Source organism: Macaca nemestrina, chromosome 7, assembly GCF_043159975.1.
Source record: "Macaca nemestrina isolate mMacNem1 chromosome 7, mMacNem.hap1, whole genome shotgun sequence".
Lineage (NCBI taxonomy): Eukaryota > Metazoa > Chordata > Mammalia > Primates > Cercopithecidae > Macaca > Macaca nemestrina.
In genome coordinates this window covers 140,101,668-140,126,787 of record NC_092131.1, presented here as the reverse complement: position 1 = coordinate 140,126,787, position 25,120 = coordinate 140,101,668, and the positions used below count along the sequence as shown (strand labels likewise).

The following is a 25,120-nucleotide window of genomic DNA, read 5'->3' as shown; positions in this document are numbered from 1 at the left end:
TTTCATTATCAAAAGAGCCTCTAATGTTTTTGAAGATTTTATTTTGTTGATATTAAGTGTTGGATTAGATTCATTCAAAAACATGAACCATCAACTTTTATAGACTGTAAAAGTCCAAATATTTCTGAAGAGTTGATGTATAATTCAAATATACATTTTCTTAAAAATACATTTCTGCTGCAAAATGGAATAATCATTATTTTTTTCTGTCTCCCACAGAAATCTATCTTTGCTTCCTTAAATTCTAGCAACTGATGTAGACATATTTCACCTATTAATTTTCTAATATACAAGAAGCTCATACATTACCTGGCCATTCTTATGTCTTTTTCTACCATAGCTTTGGCCAACTCAACATGAATATCCATGGGTTGCAATATATGCATAGTTGATGGATGCTGAAATCGACACTTTTTCCAGTTTTCCTCTTTAAAAAATAATTTAAGATATTATGGTTTTTACAAACAGCCATGGAACATGGATAAATATTATTTTTAATGAATATTATTTTAAATTGTCAGACATTCTATGGAAAATCACTGTAAATTAATCCAGAGTCAATGATTACCAATTTTTACTTCTTTCAGCATATCAGTTAAATAATCTATGCTTTTTAAATACAGACTGACAAGATCAAAGACTGTGATATAAAATAATTACATTTGGAGAATGTTCACATTAACATCTCGCATTTCAAAGTAAACAGGAAAAACAAAGCCCAGGATCTATTACCTTAATTCCAGAAATAATGACCAAGGTTGATAATTACAGTGAAAAGATGAGGAAAAACAAGAAAAAAGAAAAAAAGAGGTTTACGGGGTTCCTAAGTACAATATTTACACCCAGCTTAGTACACAATTCCAAAGCAAAGATGAGTTTTAGCAAACAAAATTTCATGACCAAAAAAGTATAATAATCACTTTTCTTCAAATAAGAAGGTCCCAAAAACAGATTTTCCAATAACTAATAGAGAACTATGCAGATATTTATCGATGGCAATGACTGAAAATCTTTTATCACTTATAATTCAATTTTTTTTTTTTTTTTTTCAGACAGAGTCTCACTCTGTCACCCAGGCTGGAATGCAGTGGCATGATCTGGGCTCACTGCAAGCTCTGCCTCCCAGGTTCATGCCATTCTCCTGCCTCAGCTTCCCGAATAGCTGGGACTACAGGCGCCCGCCACCACGCCGGGATTTCACGGTGTTAGCCAGGATGGTCTCAATCTCCTGACTTCATGATCTGCCTGCCTTGGCCTCCCAAAGTGCTGGGATTACAGGCGTGAGCCACCGCGTCCGGCCATAATTCAATTATTTTTAAGTACATACAAAAGAAAAGGCAGTTTTAATGGTCTGTGTAAATACTCCACTTCAAGGAATTAACAGGCTCTTAACACATGAAAAGTAAGTAGAGCATTATATATTTACATTTTAATAAGTCTCAACACTCCTACTAGTGTATAAACTCTGCACATAGAGACTATAACTATCCTTTCCTCTACTGACCTACCACAAAGTGATACTATGATCAAGGATAATTAATAAATATGTATTGTTTCTAGAAACTAAATAAGTCTAAAAAAATATTTACTTAAGCGTAGAAAACACCAAAGCTTTTGGAAAATAATTAAGTTAATTATCTTTAAGATATTAAGACTGTATCTACTACTTTGTAGATATATATTTTTCAGATATCTACAAAAGTAGAAAGCATAATATACTAGTAATACTATTGAAATAAAGACTAGGCTAATATAGTACAAGATTTAATAATGAAGGCAGCAAGGAAAATAATACTGAGTCATCCCAAAAGCAGTAAGACAGAAAAACATGAATCAATTGCAACTTCCATTTTGTGTTCTAAGCAGCTTTATAGTCACATTACAAAAATATAGGCTATGAATAGGCTTAGATTGAAATGGAGCTAGTTATCCTAAGATGACTACCCAAATTTCCATTTCTATTTATAAATGTTGCGGTAATTTACACTAATAGTGTCCTACATGGTTTATTTAAGCAGCCAAAAGAATATGTGTGCAAAATGGTTGTCAGGGTTCATATATAGGCACACATACATACACGTATGTTACACAAACTACCCAACATAATCCCAAGACCCTAAAAGTTGAATAATGGTTTACCTGCTCTTGCAAAAAGTAGTTGTACATTTTTTATTTCAACATCAAACTTGTCATAAGCCTTATCCATTATTTCTTCCAGAGATGAATTAGTAGTCTTCTGTAAACCTTGATCTTTACTGTTGAGCTAAAATGAAAGACAAATCTCAATTTTTTTTTTTCCAAAACAGAAAAGCACATACATCAACATACTTTAGCTAGGTTTCAATCTTGCATTTAGTCAGTTAAAACCTAACAAAATGAAAATATTGCCCTTAATGCATAAACATTTTAATTTTCAGATAATTATTTGTAAACAATTAAGAATATTTCAGCATACACCACTATTAAAGTTGAGAAATAGGTGTTCAGCACATTTTCATGTTCGAGCTATCTGCCGCAAATAACTTGTCTAGATGTACAACTCCTCCTCTTCCTGGATCTCAGGAATTACTGCCTCTTATAGTCCAGCTCCCCTGACCCCCACCCTACACTCTTCACCATTAAATAGCAGCGTTTTGTTCCTTCTCTGCACTATACCACAGGAATAATTAGACCACTATAACTCAGCTCCAAATTGTACTACCTTTTCTCCCTTCCCGGTAGAAGCAAGGATCAATTCAGGAGTATACAAGGGATCTTCAAAAAGTCGATGGAAAATGCCCATTATGAAAAAACTATGCATGAATTTCAAAACTGTTTCGTACCAAAAGAAACTTGAACTAACTTTTTATAACATGACTGAACAGGATCTAGCTTGAGTCACTAAGAAGATTAAGACATCAGCTTGAAAAGGACCCCCCCATCATAGCAACATGAATTCTGCTAAAATTGAAGCAAAAAACAAATGTATGCTGAAGCTTGGGTGAAAGAATGGTGAAATCAGTAATGCTTTATGAAAAATGTATGGGAACAGTACCCCAAAGAAATTAGCAGTTTACAAATAGGTAACTAATTTTAAGAAGGGTCAAGACAATTTTGAAGATGAAGCCCACAGTGGCAGACCATGCACATCAATTTTTGAGGAAAAATTTAATCTTGTTCATTCCCTAATTGAAGAGGACTGATGATTAACAGCAGAAACAACAGTCAACACCACAGACATTTCAACTGGTTCAGCTTACACAATTCTGACTGAAAAATTAAAGTTGAGACAACTTTTTAATCAACAGGAGCCAAAACCACTGCGCTCAAATCAGCTACAGACAAGGGTAGAGCTTTTGATGGAAATTTTAAAAACAAGTGTGGGATCAAGATCCAGAAACATTTCTTCAAAGAATTATAATAAGAAATGAAACATGGTTTGGGCATGGGGGCTCACGTCTGCAACCCCAGCACTTTGGGAGGCCAAGGTGGGTGGATCATTTGAGGTCAGGAGTTCAAGACCAGCCTGGCCAACATGGTGAAACCCCGCCTCTACTAAAAATACACAAATTGGCCAGGTGTGGTAGCGTATGCCTGTAATCCCAGCTACTTGCAAGGCTGAGGCAAGAGCAACACTTGAATCCAGGAAGCGAAGGTTGCAGCGAGCCAAGATTGCACTACTGCACTCCAGCCTGGGCGACAGTGCAAGACTCTGTCTCAAAAAAAACAACATGGCTTTACCAGTATGATCTTAAGGACAAATCACAATTAAAGCAATGGTTATCACGATGTGAAAGTGGTCCAGTCAAAGCAAAAGTAGAGTAGTCAAGAGCAAAGGTGATGGCAACACTTTTTGGGGATGCTCCAGGCATTTTGCTTGTTGACTTTCTGGAGTGCCAAAGAACGATAGCATCTGCTTATTATGACAGTGTTTTGAGAAAGTCAACCAAAGTTTTAGCAGAAAAACACCCAGGAAAACTTCACCAGAGAGTCCTTCTTCACCACAACAATGCTCCTTCTGCTCATTCCTCTCATCAAATGAGGGCAGTTTTTGCAAGATTTTCTATGAGAAATCATTAGGTGCCCACCTTACAGTCCTAATTTGGCTCCTTCTAACTTTTTTTGGTTTCCTTATCTTAAAAAAAAAAATCTATAAACAGCACCCATTTTTCTTCAGTTAGTAATGTAGAAAAGACTACAATGACATGATTAAATTCCCAGGACCTTCAGTCCTTCAGGGATGGACTAAACGGCTGGTATCATCACTTACAAAAGTGTCTTGAACTTGATGGATCTTATGTTGAGAAACAAAGTTTATGGTTTTTATTTTTATCTTTTAATTTCATTTTTCCACAAACTTTTCAAAGTCCCCTCATATATTTGAAATTGTCACCTTTTACTGGAGGCTTGGATTTCTACGAGATTCAAAATCCAAAATCCAAAAGTTATCTTGCTCTACTTAGTTACTGACAGTGGTTTAATAAAGATATATTCATATACGTACAATTTCCTATTGTCAAAATATATACGCAACAAATAACACTGTACAATTAAGCCCTGCTATGAAAACAGAAATGCTTCTTTCTAATTAGGAAAAGACAGAGGTAATCCAGTCCTTACTGTCAAATCACCTACCATTACAGAAAATTTGGAGGTTTTTTGTTTTAATAGTCATAAAACATATATAAAATACTCCAAGCTAGGCTTGAAAAACAGGTTAAAAAAATAAGTCTACATTTAGTTTAGTGAACTCTGAAGAAAAAAACAGCAAACTATTGGAGAGTTAGCTAGCAAACAGGTCAAAGATGGGCAGACAAAAAAAATGCATATATACCTACCTGAAATGTACCAAAATCTAAAATCAGAAGATCTGACTTTTCATGGTGGAAACCTGTCTGTGGAACTACTAGATAAGAAGGCTTCAGATTTATCCTTAAATCAAGGACTTTTCGAGTTTCAATAATATGTGTAAGTCCTAAAGAAGGTAAGAAATAATGACATTAAATGGTCAAGTTGAAATATGTAATCATATTATTAACAACTAGAATAAGAATTTTACTTGAAAAGTATTACAAAGGAGTATTAGCTTTTCTCACAAATCAGATTCTCAATTCAGCATGTAAGGTGAAAATTGCATATAGCCAATAGGAAACAATTTATTATAGCACAGTATAGTAAACCCAACATAGCTCGTATTTTATGTAGGGATAGAAGAATTTATTATTTCCTTGGTTAAGGAACTGGATAAAATAGTTGGCTTGAGTTCAGAGGCCATGTTATACAAAAGTAAGTATCTTTCAAACTATATTCACACACAGTGTGATGAACAGTTTCTTAAGAACTGAGATGGAGGATGGTTTTCCACCTCAAGCTCATTCTGAAGCACAACTTCTTGACTGTAATGGCAGGAAGAATCGTCTGTACCCCATATTATGCTCTTTCTCACCTAGTCTAACAGGTATATTTGACTTTGAGTAAGCCATGTCCACTCTATACTGTAATACAGTCTGAGTTTAAAATAAAGAAAAAAAGCAACATAATATTTTGAACACAATGTTTACATTAAAGTAGACAAAACTTTTAAAACTTAGCTGATGCTTATGTAGACACTCAAATTCTTTACCTGTAGCTGTTCTCTCCTTAATTTCTTCCAGCTTCATCAATGTTGCTGATGTTATTTGCTCAAGATCCAAACCCTTATTTGATTGAAAGAATTCAACCACTGCATTGACAGTTTTCTATAACAAAAATTTTTTAATATAATCAACTTACACATAGTTCTTTCCATGTTGTAAACTTTAAAGTTTCACCTCAATTCTAAACAGCTGTAGTTTTGAACTGTGGAACTCCAAAGATATTCTGTCCAACTACATCTCCCCTTGGAGTAAAAGAGAACCTGGAGAAAGGAAGAGCCTAAGCAAGCTTACTGGAGAGGCAACAAATGTGCATATATCATTAAGGTGTAAAGTATGTTCTATAGTGTCATATGGATGTAGCAGCAGACATTACTTTTAGTTTTAGCCTCCAATTAGTCAGAAGGTGAAACTCTACTTCTCTATACTGTAATTAGATTCTCTTGCACTCTGAAGTTTAGAAAATTAAGAGGAAGAAAGCCATTTAGCTCTTACCTACATGCCAAATTTAAACTTTTAAAAAATCAGAGATTTTCCAAGATGAAAACAATTCTGGAGACTGGTTGTTTAACATTGTGAATGTACTTAACACTACTGAACTGTAAACTTAAAAACAGTTAAGATGTTAAATTGAGTTATGTGTATTTTACCACAATTAAAATTTTTTAATTATAAAATATAATGAGTTCTGCAGTCTTTATATACTGCCTCCCCTCCGCTGACCCACACACACACACACACACACACACACACACACACACACAGTGAATTTAGCTCTCAATCGTAAAGTAAAATTACATCAGGGATCTCAACAAGGTGGGGCGAAACTATAAGTGATGCAATGAGTAGTGAACCGTATCCATATTGCTCACTTGAGATATGGTGAGCAATCCATATTGCTCAACTTGAGATGGTGGGTAAGATAGCCTGAAAAAGGTAAAGCCATAGATACAGAAACTGAGCCAGCATTTCCAATAACATCTAAACACCAATGCTTTTTTCCATGTTAACAATATTTAAAATTCTTTTAATCACTCCTAAAGCTCTTTGAATTTGTTCCAAACATTGAAAGAAAAGAGAAAATACACAAAAAAGAACTGGAGTAGGAAGTCAACATGTAACAATTTGGGAGTAGTTGGCAAATAAACAAGAATTTTTTAAAGTATACTAGATTATTTTAAATTTAACATAAGCATAGATAAATAAACCTTGCAGTAGGGAAAAATGTATTGCATATGAAAAAATCAAAATTAGCTCCTGAACATGTACTGCTTTTGAAACAAGAAAAACCTATTAGGAAACTTACCTATTAAGTAAATAAATGTTAAATATGAAAGAGGAGAAATAAGAAAATGTCTGGCATCCATATGCTCACCATGAAGGAAAAATTCTTCTTTTACAAATTTATTCACTTTAAATTAGAAAATTCAATATAAAATTGTCCACTCAAATAGGATGCTTACATTTTATTTTTGAATATGTCAGAAGTATAAGATGGTTTAAACAAAGAGTTACTTTCTCCTTGCACTTACAGCATCATAGATGACCTCCACAGGCTGAGACTGAACAATCAGAGTCTGGTCAGCAGGACTATCCTCTGGATTGGTTTCAAATTTAATTTTAAGCAAGGATGATGTAGTGTCACCAATTGAAGCCACAAGTGATGGTACAATATCCTGCTGTCTCAAACCTGTTATATACCAGTGTTCTAATTTTGCTTCTACCCTATAATCCAATGAAGAACAAGGAAAGACACATATAAGGTCTTTCGTAATCTAATGGGCTAAAATACAAATTTCCCTTTAAACACTTCTTTGAGAACCAGGACCATCCATGCATCTTATCTAAAGCTGAAGCTCAACCTTCTTATCCAGGCATTCAATTGCTTACACACAATCTGGTTTGCTGCTCTTGTTGTTTCAATTAACTCCTTTCATCTACATGAAAAACTCACTTTAGCCAACTTTAGAATACTGTAAAAGTTCTGATCACTGTTGTATGAATAAAAGATCACATGACATTGATGAACTCCTCTCCTACTTCTATGCCACCCTTAATACCCTCTTACTCCATTCCAGCTTCTCCTAGTCATTTCCATTCGGCTAACCTAGACCTTCTCCTAGCTCAGTTATTCTCTTCCACAACTAAGCTTGTGTAGCATTAACTATGAGCCATTTAATTTTACAATACCTTCTCACCCTAGAGCTGTCTAACGTCATATAGTTCTCGAATTATTAACTTCTTGCATATCTTTTATTAGCTATAGCATACATTTCTTGAAAACAAAAACTTATTGTACTTGTCCATAGCTTTCACAGTATTGAGCCTATAAATTAAATACTATCCAATAAATATGCACAAACGAAAGGAGGGAGGGCAGAACAAATGATGAAATACCCATACAGCATCATAACAAAACAAAAGCAAATATAAAAAGACTATCTTGACATATACATGCAAGAGAAATTAAAGAAGAGCTGGCATTAATCATTTTTAATCCTGAATAACACACCACATTTTTTGCCTAAAACTATAACTAAAAATAAAAATTGAAATAAATTTTTAAAAACTTACTTAAGTGCTTGTGCTCCTGGTCGCTGAAATACTTGAGTGCCCAGCCCAATTATCTGAATTTTTAGTATTTCTGGAATATTCTTGTTTTCTCTTATCGTAACAGAGGTGCTTACTAACTTCAGGGTCATTATATGGGCAACATACTATACAGAAAGAATAAAATTAAAATTGTTAAAGTTTAAATAACTATTACTTTCTTTAATAATTTCTTATTTAAATTTGTTGAATTATAAAGCAACCTAACAAATAGAGCATGGTAGGTTCTGGCATCCATATGCTCATCATAAAGGAAAAATTCTTCTTTTACAAATGTATTCCCTATAAATTAGAAAATTCAATATAAAATTGTCCACTTAAATAGGATGCTTACAAAAGATCTAGAAATTCATTTCTCTGAAGTTTTATTTTATTTTTGAGACACAGTCTTGCTCTGTTGCCCAGGCTGGAGTGCAGTGGCTCAATCATAGCTCACTGCAACCTCCACTTCCCGGGTTCAAGAGATTCTCCTGACTCAGCCTCCCAAGTAGCTAGGATCGCAGGTGCCCATCACCATGCCAAGCTAAGTTTTGTGTTTTTAGTAGAGACGGGGTTTCACCATGTTGGCCAGGCTGGTCTCGAACTCCTGACCTCAGGTGATCTGCCCACCCCGGCCTCCCAGAGTGCTAGGAATACAGGCAAGAGCCACCGTACCCAGCCTTCTCTTAGTTTTATAGGTTATAACAATGAAACAATTACAAAACATTTTGTGGCATATTCAATTCAGCAGCTTTTTCTGAAACAAACTAAGTATTTCAGAATAATCCTGTGGCTGAAGGAAAAACATCTGCTTGATTGCTGTGCAGAGTTAGTAAGACACTGAGAAAATAAATCCTGACCCCAAAATTACTGAGTCAAGATTGAAGGTAAAACAGAGAACCAGGGAGATGATCCTGGAATCTGGGGACCTGCTTCTCCTAGAGGTATTCGGAAATTTCAGAGGGGACAGCCTAGGGGCTGTGAAGCTAGGCTAGCAGGGTCAAAATTGGAAACCAGGTCCCATCAAAAGGTAAAAGCACTGATAAAACACATTATTTTGCCGGGGACCCTAAAGGGTTATATCATAAGAGTAAAGGTGAACTGGAAGCAGGCAAACTCCCATGATCTGGCAGCACAGCATCAAATCATCTCAATACCTACAGTAACAATGATTGGTGCACGTACACACACACACACACTTTCACACACACACACACACGTACACACACACACACAGGCTAACTAGATTCATGACCAATTGGAACAAAAACCAGCAGAAACAACAGAAAATAGATTCACAGGAGCTCTAGACATCAAGAGTCTAATTTTAGACTTACTCAGACTACTAGATTTATTAGGGTCAAAGACATAAAAGATAAAACAGCATGTTAGCAAGAACTTGGAAGCTTTAAAAAAAGAACCAACTAGAAATTCAAGAACTGAAATAGACAAAAACCAATTAAGAATTCAATAAATGAGTTTAATAGTAATATACAAAGAGCTGAAGAGAGAATTAGAGGAAACTAGCCAAAGAATAAACAGATAAAGAACGTGGAAATACCTCAGAGAAAATAAGACACACATGATATTATGAAAAGAGCCTACTATGTACATTAGAAGTCCCAAAGGATGAAGTATAAAAGAATGATGGGAAATAAAACTGGGAAGTGAGGATTTTTTTCCTATATTGATGAAACCTCAAGATGTCCAAACAGGAAGAAGTCCAAACAGTATAAACAAAAATGAATACATATCTAGTCACATCACAGTAAAATTACTGAAAATCTAAGGTAAAGAGATTTTCTTAAAAATAGAAAAATGAGAGAGATGGGTGGAAATTACCTTCAAAGTGATACAGTAAGACTAACAGCTGAATACAGCTGAATATACAAAAAATGCAGGCCTAACAACAATGAAATTATATCTTCAAAACTCAGAAAATCATTAACAACCTAGAATTCTATACACAGAAGTATCCTTCAAGAAATAAGGAAAAATAGACATTTTTCAGAAACAAAAAAAAAATTTAAAAACTTGTCACCAGCAGAACTGCATTTAACAAAATAATATAATCGGCATTGTTCAAGTAGAAGGAAAATTACTGACAGATGGTCAGAGACACAAAAAGGAATTATGTGACTGGAATATTCAATATTGCTAAAATTACAACTGTCCCCATAATAATTTACAGATTCAATGTAATCTCTAACAAAAGCAGCATGTACTTTGAAAACACTGATAAGATGATTCTAAAAGGTACATATAAGTGGAAAAGGCCTAAAATAGCCAAAACACTCTTAAAAAAAAAAAAAAAGAGGCCAGGCATGGTGGCTCACACCTGTAATCCCAGCACTTTGGTAGGCTGAGGCGGGCAGATCACGAGGTCAGGAGTTCGAGACCACCTTGGCTAACACAGTGAAACCCCATCTCTACTAAAAATACAAAAAGTCAGCCGGGCGTGGTGGCGGGAGCCTATAGTCCCAGCTACACGGGAGGCTGGGGCAGGAGAATGGCATGAACCCAGGAGGCAGAGCTTACAGTGAGCTGAGATTGCACCACTGCACTCCAGCCTGGGTGACAGAGTGAGACTCTGTCTCAAAAAAAAAGAAAAACAAGTCAGAGGTCTTACTTTAAGACTTATAAAACTATAATAATAAGTACATTAGTCCATTCTCATGCTGCTAATAAAGACATACCTGAGACTGGATAATTTATCAAAGAAAGAGGTTTAATGGACTCACAGTTACACATGGCTGGGGAGGCCTCACAATCATGGCAGAAGGCAAGGGAAGAGCAAAGACAACGTCTTACATAGCAGGCAAGAGAGCTTGTGCAGGGGAACTCGCATGTATAAAACCATCAGATCTCACAAGACTTACTCAATACCACAAAAACAGTATGGGAGATACGCTCCCAATCATTCAATTTTTTCCACTTGGCCCCGCCCTTGGCACGTGGGGATTATTACAATTCAAGGTGAGAGTTGGGTGGGGACACACCAAACCATAGTATCAAGATTGGGGCCATAAGTGTAAAAATAGACAACGAGTTCAATGAGAGTCTAAAACTATATCCACACATATAAAGTCAATTTATTTTCAACCAAAGGGACAACTCAATTCAATAAGAAAAAAAATGAAGTATTTTTAAAATACTGCTCAAACAACTGGATAAACATAGGGAAAAAATAAACCTCAACCCACATGCGACTCCAAATACAAAAATTATTTTAAGATGAATACTAAACTAAAGATAAAACCCAGAACCCCATAAGTTTCTAGGAAGAATACATAGGAGAGTATCTTTGTGACTCTGAGGTAGGCAAAGGTTTCTTGAACAGATCTAATGTTAGCAGTAACCATAAGAAAAAAGACTTCATCAGTAGAAAATTAAAATTGTTTCTCATAAATAACTACCATTAAGAAAATCAAGAGGCAAGCCACAAATTGAAAATTTTATACATGCACCTATAGCAAAATGTACATATCTATATCTATCTATACACAAACACAACAAAAGTCTTGTAGGCAAATATAAAAATAACTTCCACAAACAACAATAAAAGGACAAACAACCCAATTTAAAAATGACCAAAAATCACACATGAACAGAGATGGCCAATAAGACATGAAAAGACAGTCAACATCTGTATTAGTCTGTTTTCACACTTCTATAAAGAACTGCCCTAGACTGGGTAATTTATAAAGGAAAGAGGTTTAATTGACTATCTTTCAGCATGGCTGGGAGGCCTCAGGAAACAAAATCATGGCAGAAGGCCACGGGGAAGCAAGGTACCTTCTTCACAAGGTGGCAGGAAGGAATAGTGTTGAGTGAAGGGGGAAGAGGCCCTTATAAAACCACCAGATCTCATGAGAATTAACTCACTATCACAACAGTGTGGTGGAAACCACCCCCATTACTCAATTATTACTACCTGGTCTCTCCCTTGATGGCGGTGAGGGGTGGATTACGGGGATTACAATTCAAGATGAGATCTGGGTGAGGACACAAAAGCCTAACCATAACAACATCATTAGTCATTAGGAAAACGCAAATTAAAACTATAGTGGAGGAACATATCAAATCTGCTTAAATGGCTAAAATTAAAAAGCCTGACAATATCAAATGTGGCAAGAATATGTAGCATCTGTAACTAGTGGGAGGAATATAAAATATTACAACTTTCGGAGAAGTGTTTGCCAGTTTTTAGAAAAGCTATACATATTTACCCTATGACCCAGCAACTCTACTCCCAGATATTTAACTCAAGATAAATAAAAAAAGTATCTCCACCAAAGACTTGTACAAGTATGTTCATAGCAGCGTTATCTGCAATAGCCAAAACCAGAAACCACAATCATATATATCTATAGGAAATAGATAAGAAATTATGGTATATTCATACAATGAAAACAAAATAACAGTGTTGGTAGTAAAAAACAAAAAGAAATAAAAGATACGATTACCATAAAAATCAGGATAATGGTTACCTTTGGAGAAGCAATGATGGAGGACGTAGGGGCTTCTAAGGTGACAGCAATATGCTAAATCTTGACCTTCATAATAATTAAACACTGTTCCCTTTTTAGTCAATGAAATAGGCAGTACATTTTGGTTTTGCTTTCTCTTTTATATATGTTATGCTTCACAATTTGAAAAAAATTTCTTAGGATAAAAATTTTTTAAGATTCTATTTAGCACTATAATAAGCACTTTTGTCAGGTTATTCTTAAGTTCACTAAAACTACTTAAATCTAAAGTTGGAGGCTGGGCGCAGTGGCTTATGCCTGTAATCTCAGCACTTTGGGAGGCTGAGGATGGCAGATCATCTGAGGTCAGGAATTCGAGACCAGCCTGGTCAACATGGCAAAATCCCATGTCTACTAAAAATACAAAGATTAGCCAGGTGGGGTGGTGGGTGCCTGTAATCCCAGCTACTCGGGAGGCTGAGGCAGAAGAATTGCCTGAACCCAGGAGGCAGAGCCAAGATCACACCACTGCGCTCCAGCCTGGGCGACAGAGCGAGACTCCATCTCAAAAAAAAAAAAATAAAATAAAGTTGGAGAGAGAATCTGACTGAAAGCATTTAACCATTAAGTAGCAGAGAGGAACTGAAAATATTTTTATTACTTAAAAAAAATCAGTAACTCTAACCCAATTCAATCTAATATAGTACAATGAGACAAAATTCCTTTAAACCACTTATATAATTACCTGCTTAGGTAAAGTTAGGTTGTGAGTACTCTCACTATAACCAATGGCAGTGAAGAGTTTATCTTTTTCCTCTGGAGTCATAAGGTCATCAATACCTATGAAAAAACATTTTAAGAAATTAATTGCTTCCATTTTACAGATATAACTAAAAAGACTAACCAAACTAACAAGTATCCTAAAATCAACAGACACAAATGCTAAAGCAAAATTGCCAGGTAATATCCGCTAATATACTACCACTTTGACAAAACATATTCTATTTGCTTGCTAAGGTCAAGAAAAGGCAGAGACACCATTAAGGAAATTCAGTTCTAATATAAGGATTTCAGAATTCCCTAAGTATTTTAAAACATAAGCGAAACTTGTAATTAAATATCTATGCAAAAGGTAACAAAAAATGCTAAATGTTGAGACCTCTAAATTTAAACATTTTAAATTTGACATAAATATTATTTCACAAACAAAAAAATCAAAGTTTTATTTTAGTCTAAGTTTTATTTTAGATAAACATAGGAATATTCCAGCTTGATGTGTCTGCTTACATATTTCCTATACTGAGCTAATTTATTTCAAATGTATTTCAAAATAAAATTCAACAGGAAGATATAATTTACATAGTGGTTTTTTGTTTTTTTGTTTTTTTGTTTTTCACTTAACACTGTACAATAACTTATCTGACTTGGAACTTACTTTCAGGAATCAATGATTCTTCGTCCTTTTTCTTAGACTCTTTCTTACCCCAAAACCCACTAAACCAGCCTCCACGTTTCTCGCCTGTGTCAGCAGACTTTTTCCTTAATTTTTGCCCAGACCGAATCACCTAAAAAATAAAAATTAAAAAATTTACTTGAAGAATGTTGCCCTCTTCATTTTCAGGTATAGCCTGGAAAAAAATAATGGTTCATTTTTTCTTTAACGCTACGTAAGATTGAACCAGTCAAGATCTTAAATGACGCTCACAACATAATTTAGTTAAATGTAGTCCCCCTGTTAGTTGATTAATACTTCTCACACCAACTGACAGCATTTTGACGAGGCTGCATGTTATGAGCTATATAGTTAAGGTTCCAACTAATATATTTCCAAACAACGTTACTTCCAAATTTTTAAGTTAAGGAGCCACTAGAACTCCATGTTTATAAAATGAAAAGTTCCTTGAAAGGGAACACACCCAAAAAAATATTAATTTGAAACAATTATATTTCAGAATTCATATATATTGCTGGCTTGCTAACTAAGACAATGGCAGAAGGAGGGATATAAATTAAAATAGTCCTTGAATCTCATTTCACCCTCTTTTTTCAACAAATCCTGAGTAGATTTTCTATCGTTCCTTGTCTTTCCCACTTTTCAGAGAAATATAGACGAATAACCAAAGACAGAAAACAGGGATAAAGAAAATAAAGGGGATAAGTAATTTAGATTCTATGTTCTCATTCCCTGAATAAGTAAATTTCAATAATTTTTCCACTTAAAGTATTTTAAAATGGTAGTGAATGGATAACATATTGTAAGCCTCTGTGTGTAATAAAAAGTGGAATAATACAAAAGAGAAGATGCAAGTAAAGAGTTGAATTCTATAGTAAAGAGAATAGGTTTGATTGGTGAATGTAAAGACTAACGATGGGCAAAATGTTAAACTTTTGTCACAAGCTATGAATGAGTGTGTACATTTTCAAGCCCTGTTTGAAACTGCAAGAGGAAAATGAATGACAAATCAGCTATTGTGGATACCACAGCTCAGTGGGATTCAATCCTTGCTGCACAAAAGAATCATCTAGAAGCTTTATGAGAAAAAATGCCAAAACCAAAGCCCCACCACACAACAATTAAATCAAATCTTGAGAGAGTGGGTTCTAGGTAGGCACTGTTTTTTGTTTTGTTTTGTTTTGTTTTGTTTTTGTAAAAATGGTAATGTAATTTTTAATCATAGTTTCTTTTTTTTTTTTTTTTAGTTTTTTTCTTTTTTTTTTAATTTATTTATTATTATTATACTTTAAGTTGTAGGGTACATGTGCATAACGTGCAGGTTTGTTACATATGTATACTTGTGCCATGTTGCTGTGCTGCACCCATCAACTCGTCATTTACATCAGGTATAACTCCCAGTGCAATCCCTCCCCCCTCCCCCCTCCCCATGATAGGCCCCAGAGTGTGATGTTCCCCTTCCTGAGTCCAAGTGATCTCATTGTTCAGTTCCCACCTATGAGTGAGAACATGCGGTGTTTGGTTTTCCGTTCTTGTGATAGTTTGCTAAGAATGATGGTTTCCAGCTGCATCCATGTCCCTACAAAGGACACAAACTCATCCTTTTTGATGGCTGCATAGTATTCCATGGTGTATATGTGCCACATTTTCTTAATCCAATCTGTCACTGATGGACATTTGGGTTGATTCCAAGTCTTTGCTATTGTGAATAGTGCTGCAATAAACATACGTGTGCATGTGTCTTTATAGCAGCATAATTTAGAATCCTTTGGGTATATCCCCAGTAATGGGATGCCTGGGTCATATGGTATATCTAGTTCTAGATCCTTGAGGAATCGCCATACTGTTTTCCATAATGGTTGAACTAGTTTACAATCCCACCAACAATGCCATCCCCATCAAGCTACCAATTACTTTCTTCACAGAATTGGAAAAAACTGCTTTAAAGTTCATATGGAACCAAAAAAGAGCCCGCATCTCCAAGACAATCCTAAGTCAAAAGAACAAAGCTGGAGGCATCACGCTACCTGACTTCAAACTATACTACAAGGCTACAGTAACCAAAACAGCATGGTACTGGTACCAAAACAGAGATATAGACCAATGGAACAGAACAGAGTCCTCAGAAATAATACCACACATCTACAGCCATCAGATCTTTGACAAACCTGAGAGAAACAAGAAATGGGGAAAGGATTCCCTATTTAATAAATGGTGCTGGGAAAATTGGCTAGCCATAAGTAGAAAGCTGAAACTGGATCCTTTCCTTACTCCTTATACGAAAATTAATTCAAGATGGATTAGAGACTTAAATGTTAGACCTAATACCATAAAAATCCTAGAGGAAAACCTAGGTAGTACCATTCAGGACATAGGCATGGGCAAAGACTTCATGTCTAAAACACCAAAAGCAACAGCAGCAAAAGCCAAAATTGACAAATGGGATCTCATTAAACTAAAGAGCTTCTGCACAGCAAAAGAAACTACCATCAGAGTGAACAGGCAACCTACAGAATGGGAGAAAATTTTTGCAATCTACTCATCTGACAAAGGGCTAATATCCAGAACCTACAAAGAACTCAAACAAATTTACAAGAAAAAAACAAACAACCCCATCAAAAAGTGGGCAAAGGATATGAACAGACATTTCTCAAAAGAAGACATTCATACAGCCAACAGACACATGAAAAAGTGCTCATCATCACTGGCCATCAGAGAAATGCAAATCAAAACCACAATGAGATACCATCTCACACCAGTTAGAATGGCGATCATTAAAAAGTCAGGAAACAACAGGTGTTGGAGAGGATGTGGAGAAATAGGAACACTTTTGTTTTGTTTTTTAATTCCCCTGGTGATTCTAACATGCAGCCAAGATTCAGAACCACTGAGATGACAACAAACTAGTTTCCTTCAACAGCAGAGATCATGATACAGAAAATTAATTGCTTCAACAGTTTCACAAGTAGATGAAACTGAGCTATTTTGGAAATGACACCCAATTAAATGTATATCATCTGAGTGTTTCCGCTTTTAAGAATCTTCTATGAATTCTTTTAGGGAAAATGCAACCAGAGACTTCAAATTTAAACCTCTCTTAGATACCGAGACTTAATAAATAGATGAATTTATAAATAGTTTTTATAAATCTAAATGCAGAAAAAGCTATAAAGCATTTGGATATTTTGTTAACATCTCTTTTAACCAAACTGATAGTTTTAAGTTTTAAAACGGCAGGCACTAAACTGTATTTTTTCATTGTTACCATCTTCTTAGCTACCATAAAAATTATTCTTTATAAAAATAGATAAGGCCGGGCGCGGTGGCTCAAGCCTGTAATCCCAGCACTTTGGGAGGCCGAGGCGGGCGGATCACAAGGTCAGGAGATCGAGACCACAGTGAAACCCCGTCTCTACTAAAAATACAAAAAATTAGCCGGGCGCGGTGGCGGGCGCCTGTAGTCCCAGCTACTCAGGAGGCTGAGGCAGGAGAATGGCGGGAACCCGGGAGGCGGAGCTTGCAGTGAGCCGAGATCGCGCCACTGCACTCCAGCCTGGGCAACAGCGTGAGACTCCGTCTCAAAAAAAAAAAAAAATAGATAATACATTTTTTTACACTTTGGGGGAAAGAAGCCTTTTTATTTTGGAAAAAATTAATTAACCAAAATTAACCTTTTTAAAATATCCTGATAAGAGACATCAAGATAATATGGCAACAAATCCCAACATTCAACTTCCTCCCAAATCTCTAAATATCTAATAACCTTTGAAAGAAAGATAAAGCCATTATTAGCATTAGCATTGAAAACTTAAAGATGTGATCAGCACGCTACAAATTTCAAGGAATTTCAAAATAAACTGAAAATTTTAGACATAATAAAGAGAAAAAGAGATGAATTAGTAGGAAAGCACACAATCAAAAATACTAATTTCAAACAATAAGAAAGGCTTTGAAGAAAATGAAGTAACAAAGAACAGTGAAGAAAAGTTTTCCTATGTTTGTCAATCCCCACTTAAAAATAAGTAAGAATTAACATTTAAAAATATGAAAGCTGTCACAGAACTATACACACACATCATACCGATGTCAAATTCTTGGTTTTGGTATTGTTCTATAATTACATTGATGTAACTTTTGGGAGAAACCGGGTGAAGGGTACACAGGACCTCTGTGAACTATCTTTGCAACTTATTATAAACCTATAGTTATTTCAAAACATATATACATATATGGGAGACCAAAAATAAATAAAAATATATAAATGAGACCTAATATGAAGACGGATGCAGAGCCCTTTCCCTTTTCCTCAATTACCCTTTGTTGCCTTCACTTCCTTCTCTGTCCAACTAAGTGCCCATGGTAAATAACTTCAGCCAATCCTCTGCCTGCATTTTAAACTCTGGCCCTACATACTTTCCATTACAATGAAAAAAATCAATGTTAGATGGATCTAATTGTATTCTCTTCTACATCCATCATTCTTTGTCTACTGCATCTCATAATTAGTACCCTTTCTTCACTTTTTAAGCAACTGTAGCTGATATTAAGAATACACATTTAAGCTAAAGCAACTTAAGTCGTGGAGGATTAAAATTAAATTGATTCATTCCTCTCTGTCATAGGAACAATCCCCAGCAACAGCAAATACCTTTCAAAATAGTCATACTTTCTGACCTGACAACTTGTACCTTGGGGAATTTGCCTGTGAGAAAATAAGGGATGTTTGAAAAAATGTAGAGATAAGGCTATTCATTGTAGAGTCACTTACAATTAAATATAACCAGTGAGAAATAGTGAAGCAAATTCTGGTATATGCACAGAGTGGAATACTATTCAGTTTTTTTTTTTGTTTTTTTTTTTTTTTTTGAGATGGAGTCTCACTCTGTCACCCAGGCTGGAGTGCAATGGCGTGGTCTCCGCTCACAGCAATCTCCGCCTCCCGGGTTCAAGCGATTCTCCTGCCTCAGCCTCCCGAGTAGCTGAGATTACAGGTGTGTGCCACCACACCTGGCTAATTTTTGTATTTTTAGTAGAGACGGGGTTTCACTATGTTGGCCAGGCTGGTCTCAAACTCCTGACCTCGTGATCTACCCATCTCAGCCTCCCAAAGTGCTGGGATTACAGGCTTGAGCCACCATACCCAGCCTCTATTCAGCTATCTTAAATGATGTCAGAAAAATGGTTCTGCCGGCACTGAAAATGGGCACTATAATTTTGTTAAAGAAAGAAAAGCAAGTTACAAAACCTTCTCTTGACTCCACATTGTCCACCACTTACTGCTCCATTTATCTGCTCTGCTTACAGCAAAGAATCATACTGTTCCTATTCAATGTCTCCCATTCCTATCAAGTTTCTGCCCACATTATTCTATAAAAATTGCTCTCAAGTGACTTCTTTATTACTAATTTCAGTGAAAGTTTTAGTTCTATAGTGGCATAATCCCTCTTCAAACCATCTAAAACTTCTGAACAAAAAATAAAAAAGATCTACCTGGGATTTTGAAAAGTAAGCAAAGCAGGCAAACAGTAGAAGGGGTCACAATTTGGAGAAGTGACCTGCACAAGACTGAGTTTTCCATGACGTTTGTTTTTCTCACATGGTGTGCCCACCCCATCCCACCCCACCACCATAATCTCCCATTTCTAATGTTCTTGCCCTTGAGCATGGGCATGACTTGCAACTAGTTTCTAAACAATAAAATATGGCAAAGGTAATGAAATATACTTGATTCTGTGTACAATGTATATGTTATGTATACAAGACTTTAGCGACCATCTTGCTGGAGTTTCTCCCTTCTTTTGAAGAAGAAAGCTGCCATGTTACGGTTTCTATGTTGGGAAGCCCATTAGGCAAGGAACTGAAGATGATATTTATAAGCTGAGGGCAGCTCTAGCCAGAAATCAACAAAAAACTGAAGCCTTCCATCCCACAGCCACAAAGAGCTAAATTCTGCCAAGGAAAGCAGATTCTCCATCAGTCACGTTTCAGATACCATAGTCCCAAACCAACATCTAGCAATATTTTAAAACCTTAAGCAGAGGACTCAGCTAACCCATACCTAGATTCTAGACCCAGAGAAACTCAGAGATAATAGCTATGTGTTGTTTCAAGCCACAAAGTTTGTTATATAGGCATAGAAAACTACTATACACGGCTCTGCCCTGAGCAAGGGCCTCACCATGGAGCAGAGCAGAGGAACATGGAGCACAGTTGTACCGGCAGCTAAAACCCTGAGAAAAACTCCGTACTTCTGGCCAAGGAACCAGTAAATGGAGTTCATGAAGGCCAGAATGTATACGAGAAAACCCTGGCAGGGAAAGAGCTTGAGAAGGGGATTATCTCTTAATTCTGTATATGAACCTGTCCAAATCTCAGTCTAATACAAGCTTCACATATGTGAAACTAACCCAAACCAAAGTAGCAAAGGTTTTAGCCACCCCAACTAACATGAACCACCTGTGCAAGTCTCAAACTAACCCCTGTATTATTCATGAGTAAAACAAACTCAAACTTACATACCAAAGGTTTAAAGAGCTGAATTGAAATCTGAACCACCATCCACAGAAGGCAAACACAACTTAGATTCAGAACCTAACTAGGCTGTACACTAACACAAAATGTCAACGTTTTCCAGAGCATTATAACAAGATTCATAGATTATATAATAATCACAATGTCAAAAATACAATCCAAAATTACTTGACATACAAAAACAAACGAAACCGGAAATGTAACTAATTCTAAAGGGAAAGATAATCATCAGATGCCAACAATCAGATAACTTCAATGTCTGATAGCTGGAACTATCAGAGAGCCACTGTTACCTGACATAAAGGCCAACACACTGGAAATTACTAAAAAGATTGGAATCTTCAATAGAGAAATGCAAACTATAAAAAAAAAAAAACTCAATAGTAATTTCAGACCTGAAAAATATATTATCTCAAATTAAAAATTCCCAAGATGGGTTCAACAGCAAAATGAAGATGACAAAAGGAAGACAGAACTTGAAGATAGATCAATAGAAATTATCTAGCCTTAGAGAGAGAAAAAAGATTGCAGGAGAAAAATGAACAGAGTACCAAAAGGTCTAAATACATATATATATACACACACACACACACACACACACATATACACAGATACACACACCTCTTATGTATGAATATATATATATATCTAATATATATGGGTATTTTCATCTTTGCCTATATATTTTATATATTTATATCTATATATATGCATAGAATATAAAATTAAGAGTGCAAAAGAAGAGAATAAAAAGAAATTGGTGCCAAAAAAATTACTTGAAAAATGTCATAGCTAAAATATCCCATATTTAGTAAGTTTAATGGTCAATTCTGTCCTATCTTAGTTAAAAAATCAGGTGCATCTGTCACAGTTTATCACTTTCTCTACCTTGAAATTCTTTCTCCACTTGAATTTGAAGGTGTTACATTCATACAGCTTCCCTACTACAACTCTGGCAATCCCTTCCTTTGCTGGTTCTTTCCCATCCCTCTGATTGTAACAATGGATGCTTTGGATCTTTGCAACCCTCCTCTTCTCTAGCTATACTAATTCCTGAGGTGATCTCATCCAATCTCATGGCTTTAAAGAAATCCATGTGCTGACCCTTCCTACATTTCTATACCCAGCACAGATTCCTCTTCTGAACTCCACATAATTGCCTACTCCATTGCCCCTCTGAGGTCTAAGAGCTAAAACATAATAGGTCCCAAATTGAACTCCTGGTCTTCTCTCGTATCACTCAAGTTTGTTCTCTCCCATCTTCCCCCTCTTATTTGATAGCAAATCCATCCTTCCAACTGCTCCAGGTCAAAATATTTAAAGGCATTTTTTACTCTGTCTCCGACAACTCACATCTAGTCAGTCAAGAAATACTGGCTGTACCCTCGAAGTATATCTAGAATCTGACCCTTTCTCATCACCTTTATTTGCAACCATTTTCAGCAAAGCTACTGTCACCGCTCATCTCAATTATTTCAATAGCCTCCTAACTGCTCTCCCTGTTTTCACTCTTGCCTTCCTTCCCACAGTCTGCTTTCAAAGCAGCCAGGATGAATTTTAAAACTTAAGTCAGATCATATCATCCTGTACTCAAAACCTACTATTGGTTTCCCAATTCAGAATAAGAACCAAAACCCACATAATGCTTGTAAGATGCTGCTACACAATCTGGCAATCTGGCAATCTCCTCAACTCCCACGTGCAGCCCTGCCTTTCCTCTGCTACCTTTCTTCTCTGACCTCATTAACCACCACTTTTCCCTCTCTCAGGACTCCAGTTAGCTTCCTCAATGAGCCAGGTATGTTCCAACCCCAAAACCCTTAAGCAGTTACACTTTATTATTTCTGCCTGGTTATACTTTTCCCTTAGATATCTTTCTGGCTGACTGTCCCATGTTCTTCAGGTCTTTGCTCAAATGTTTCCTTCTTAGTAAGGCTCTTCCTGACAACACTGTTTAAAACTGCAAATCATTATCACTTCCTAGCTTCAGTGCTCCTTGTATTCTTTCCTACTTTATTTTTATCGAAGTACTTATTAACCTTATCCCCTACTACAATATAAATAAAAGATTTTTGCCTGTTTTGTTCATTTCTGCGGGCTAATGCAAACGATAATGACAATGAAAAAAATCATGTATTTAGTCATTACTATGTGCACATAATTATTTAAGTGTTTTAAATGAATTATCAGGTACTCCTAACGATAATCCTAAGATGTAGGTTCTACTAATTAATATCATCTCACAAATCAGGAAACTAAGGCACAGAGGGGTCAAATAGCCCAAAATCATATAATTAGTAGATGGCAAAGCTGAGATCAGAATCCAGACCACCTGACTCCCAAGTCTATACTCTAGCCATAATGCAAGCATAACAGAATAAATGAACAAGTGTACAGTTGACCCTTGAACAACATGGGTTTGAACTGCATGAGTACACTAATACTAGGATTTTCTTCTGCTTCTGCTACCCCTGAGACAATCCTCTTCTTCCTCCTCCCACTACTCAGCTTACTCAATGTGAAGATCTTTATAGTGATAGACTTCTACTTACTGAATAGTAAATATATTTTCACTTCCTTCTAATTTTCTTAACAACATTTTCGTTTCTCTGGCTTACTTTATTGTAAGAATACAGTGTATAATACATACAACGTTTAAAAATATGTGTTAATTGACTGTTATCAATAAGGCTTTCGGTTAACAGTAGGCTATCAGTAGTTAAGTTTTTGAAGAATCTAAAGTTATACACAGGCCGGGAACGGTGGCTCATGCTTGTAATACCAGCACTTTGGGAGGCCGAGGTGGGTGGATCACCTGAGGACAGGAATTCAAGACCAGCCTGGCCAATGTGGTGAAACCCCATCTCTATCAAAAATACAAAAATTAGCCAGGCATGGTGGCACATGGCTCTAGTCCCAGCTACTCAGGAGGCTGAGACAGGAGAATGGCTTGAAACCTGGGAGGTAGAGGTTGCAGTGACCCAAGATTGCGCCCCTGCACTCCAGCCTGGGCAACACAGCAAGACTCCATCTCAAAAAAAAGAAAAGTGAAGGTAGTTATACACAAATTTTTAATCGTGCGGGGGCTTGGCATCCCTAACCTTCAGGTTGTTCAAGGGTCAACTGTATATGCCTTAATCTCATTTAAAAGTATGAGTAAGTATATGGACATCTATAACTATAAAAAGGACTAAAAGGATATACAGAAAGGTATTAACAGTAGTTACTTTTCGTTTCTGAGATGATTCTTTTTGTTTTATCTATATTTTCTAACTTTTCTACAATGAGTTATAATGCATTTGTAATTTATTTTTTTAATTACCAAAAAGTCATGTTACAGAATCTTAGAAATTACATGGAACATTGCACACAAGGCAACAATAAATAAGCAGTTATAAAACATTATCAGTAGATCATTTCCAATTTCAGAAAGGAAAAAAAGAAAGTGAAGGAAAGAAGAAGGAAGAAAGAAAGGAGAAAAGAAAGAAGAAAGGGAGAGAAGGAAGAAGGAAGGGAAGGAAGAGGAACAAAGAAAAAGTTAAAAAAAAAAAAAAGAGAGAGAGAGAAAAAAAGCACAAATAAGCAGGTATATAAGCATGGGAGAAAAACTGATAGCCAAAATGATAACAGTAGTATTCTAAGTTGTTAGGATTATAGATGTCTTTTATTTACTTTCTTTTTAGAGTTTTTCAGATTTTTCATTATAAAATTGTGTAAGTGGCAAGGCGCGGTGGCTCACGCCTGTAATCTCAGCACTTTGAGAGGCTGAGATGAGCGGATCACCTGAGGTTAGGAGTTCAAGACCAGGCTGGTCAACATGGTGACAACCCGTCTCTACTAAAACTACAAAAAAAAATTAGCTGGGCGTGGTGGCACGCACCTATGATCCCAGCGACTCAGGAGGTTGAGGTAGGAAAATCACTTGAACCCGGGAGGCGGAGGCTGCAGTGAGCCAAGAGCATGCCACGGCATCCTAGCCTGGGAGACAGAGTGAGACTCCATCTCAAAAAAAAAAAAAAATTAAGGTTTTTTTTTTCCCCTTCATGTTAGTGGCTTTTTTTCAGTACTCCAGTTTCTGTTCTCCTGAGACTAAATTAAGCAATAAAAACCTCAACTCATGAAACTTCAATTTCTTGATCCTAGGTATAAAAGGGGGTATTAACATGTTTAAAACATAAAATCAGCTAATAAAAATGATTACCTCAACTTGTGCTTGTTGCCTTGCTAAAATTATGTTAAAAACATCTAGAGTCTTCTCCAAGTCCTGTAAAAAACAGAGAGGCACTTGTAAACAAGAAATTTAATCATTAGATAAAACAAGAAATTTAATCATTCTTTTATCATTAGATAAAAGAAATGTTTATGATTTGTAGGCATATCTAGTCCATTATCAGTACCTGTGACCTAATGATAGTATTAGTATAAATCTGAATGTATTCTAGACTTTTAAGTTTTTTAATTTTTTA

At 35.9% G+C, this 25,120-nt stretch overlaps 1 protein-coding gene across 7 annotated transcripts in view; it reads right to left on the bottom strand.

Moving 5' to 3' along the window:
• Positions 1–25,120, bottom strand: part of LOC105489206 (vacuolar protein sorting 13 homolog C) — a 196,008-nt gene that overhangs the window by 123,392 nt on the left and 47,496 nt on the right. For all 7 annotated transcript variants that reach the window (XR_011626463.1, XM_011753896.2, XM_011753907.2 and 4 more), the window contains 9 exons: positions 24,856–24,918; positions 14,106–14,235; positions 13,416–13,510; positions 8,187–8,329; positions 7,145–7,337; positions 5,603–5,717; positions 4,818–4,954; positions 2,140–2,263; positions 310–427 (listed from right to left, as the gene is read on the bottom strand). Coding sequence is in view for 6 of the 7 variants with exons in the window: in XM_011753896.2 (XP_011752198.2) it covers positions 310–427; positions 2,140–2,263; positions 4,818–4,954; positions 5,603–5,717; positions 7,145–7,337; positions 8,187–8,329; positions 13,416–13,510; positions 14,106–14,235; positions 24,856–24,918 (1,118 nt within the window). In the remaining variant the exon portion in view is untranslated. The remainder of the gene's footprint in view (positions 1–309; positions 428–2,139; positions 2,264–4,817; positions 4,955–5,602; positions 5,718–7,144; positions 7,338–8,186; positions 8,330–13,415; positions 13,511–14,105; positions 14,236–24,855; positions 24,919–25,120) is intronic.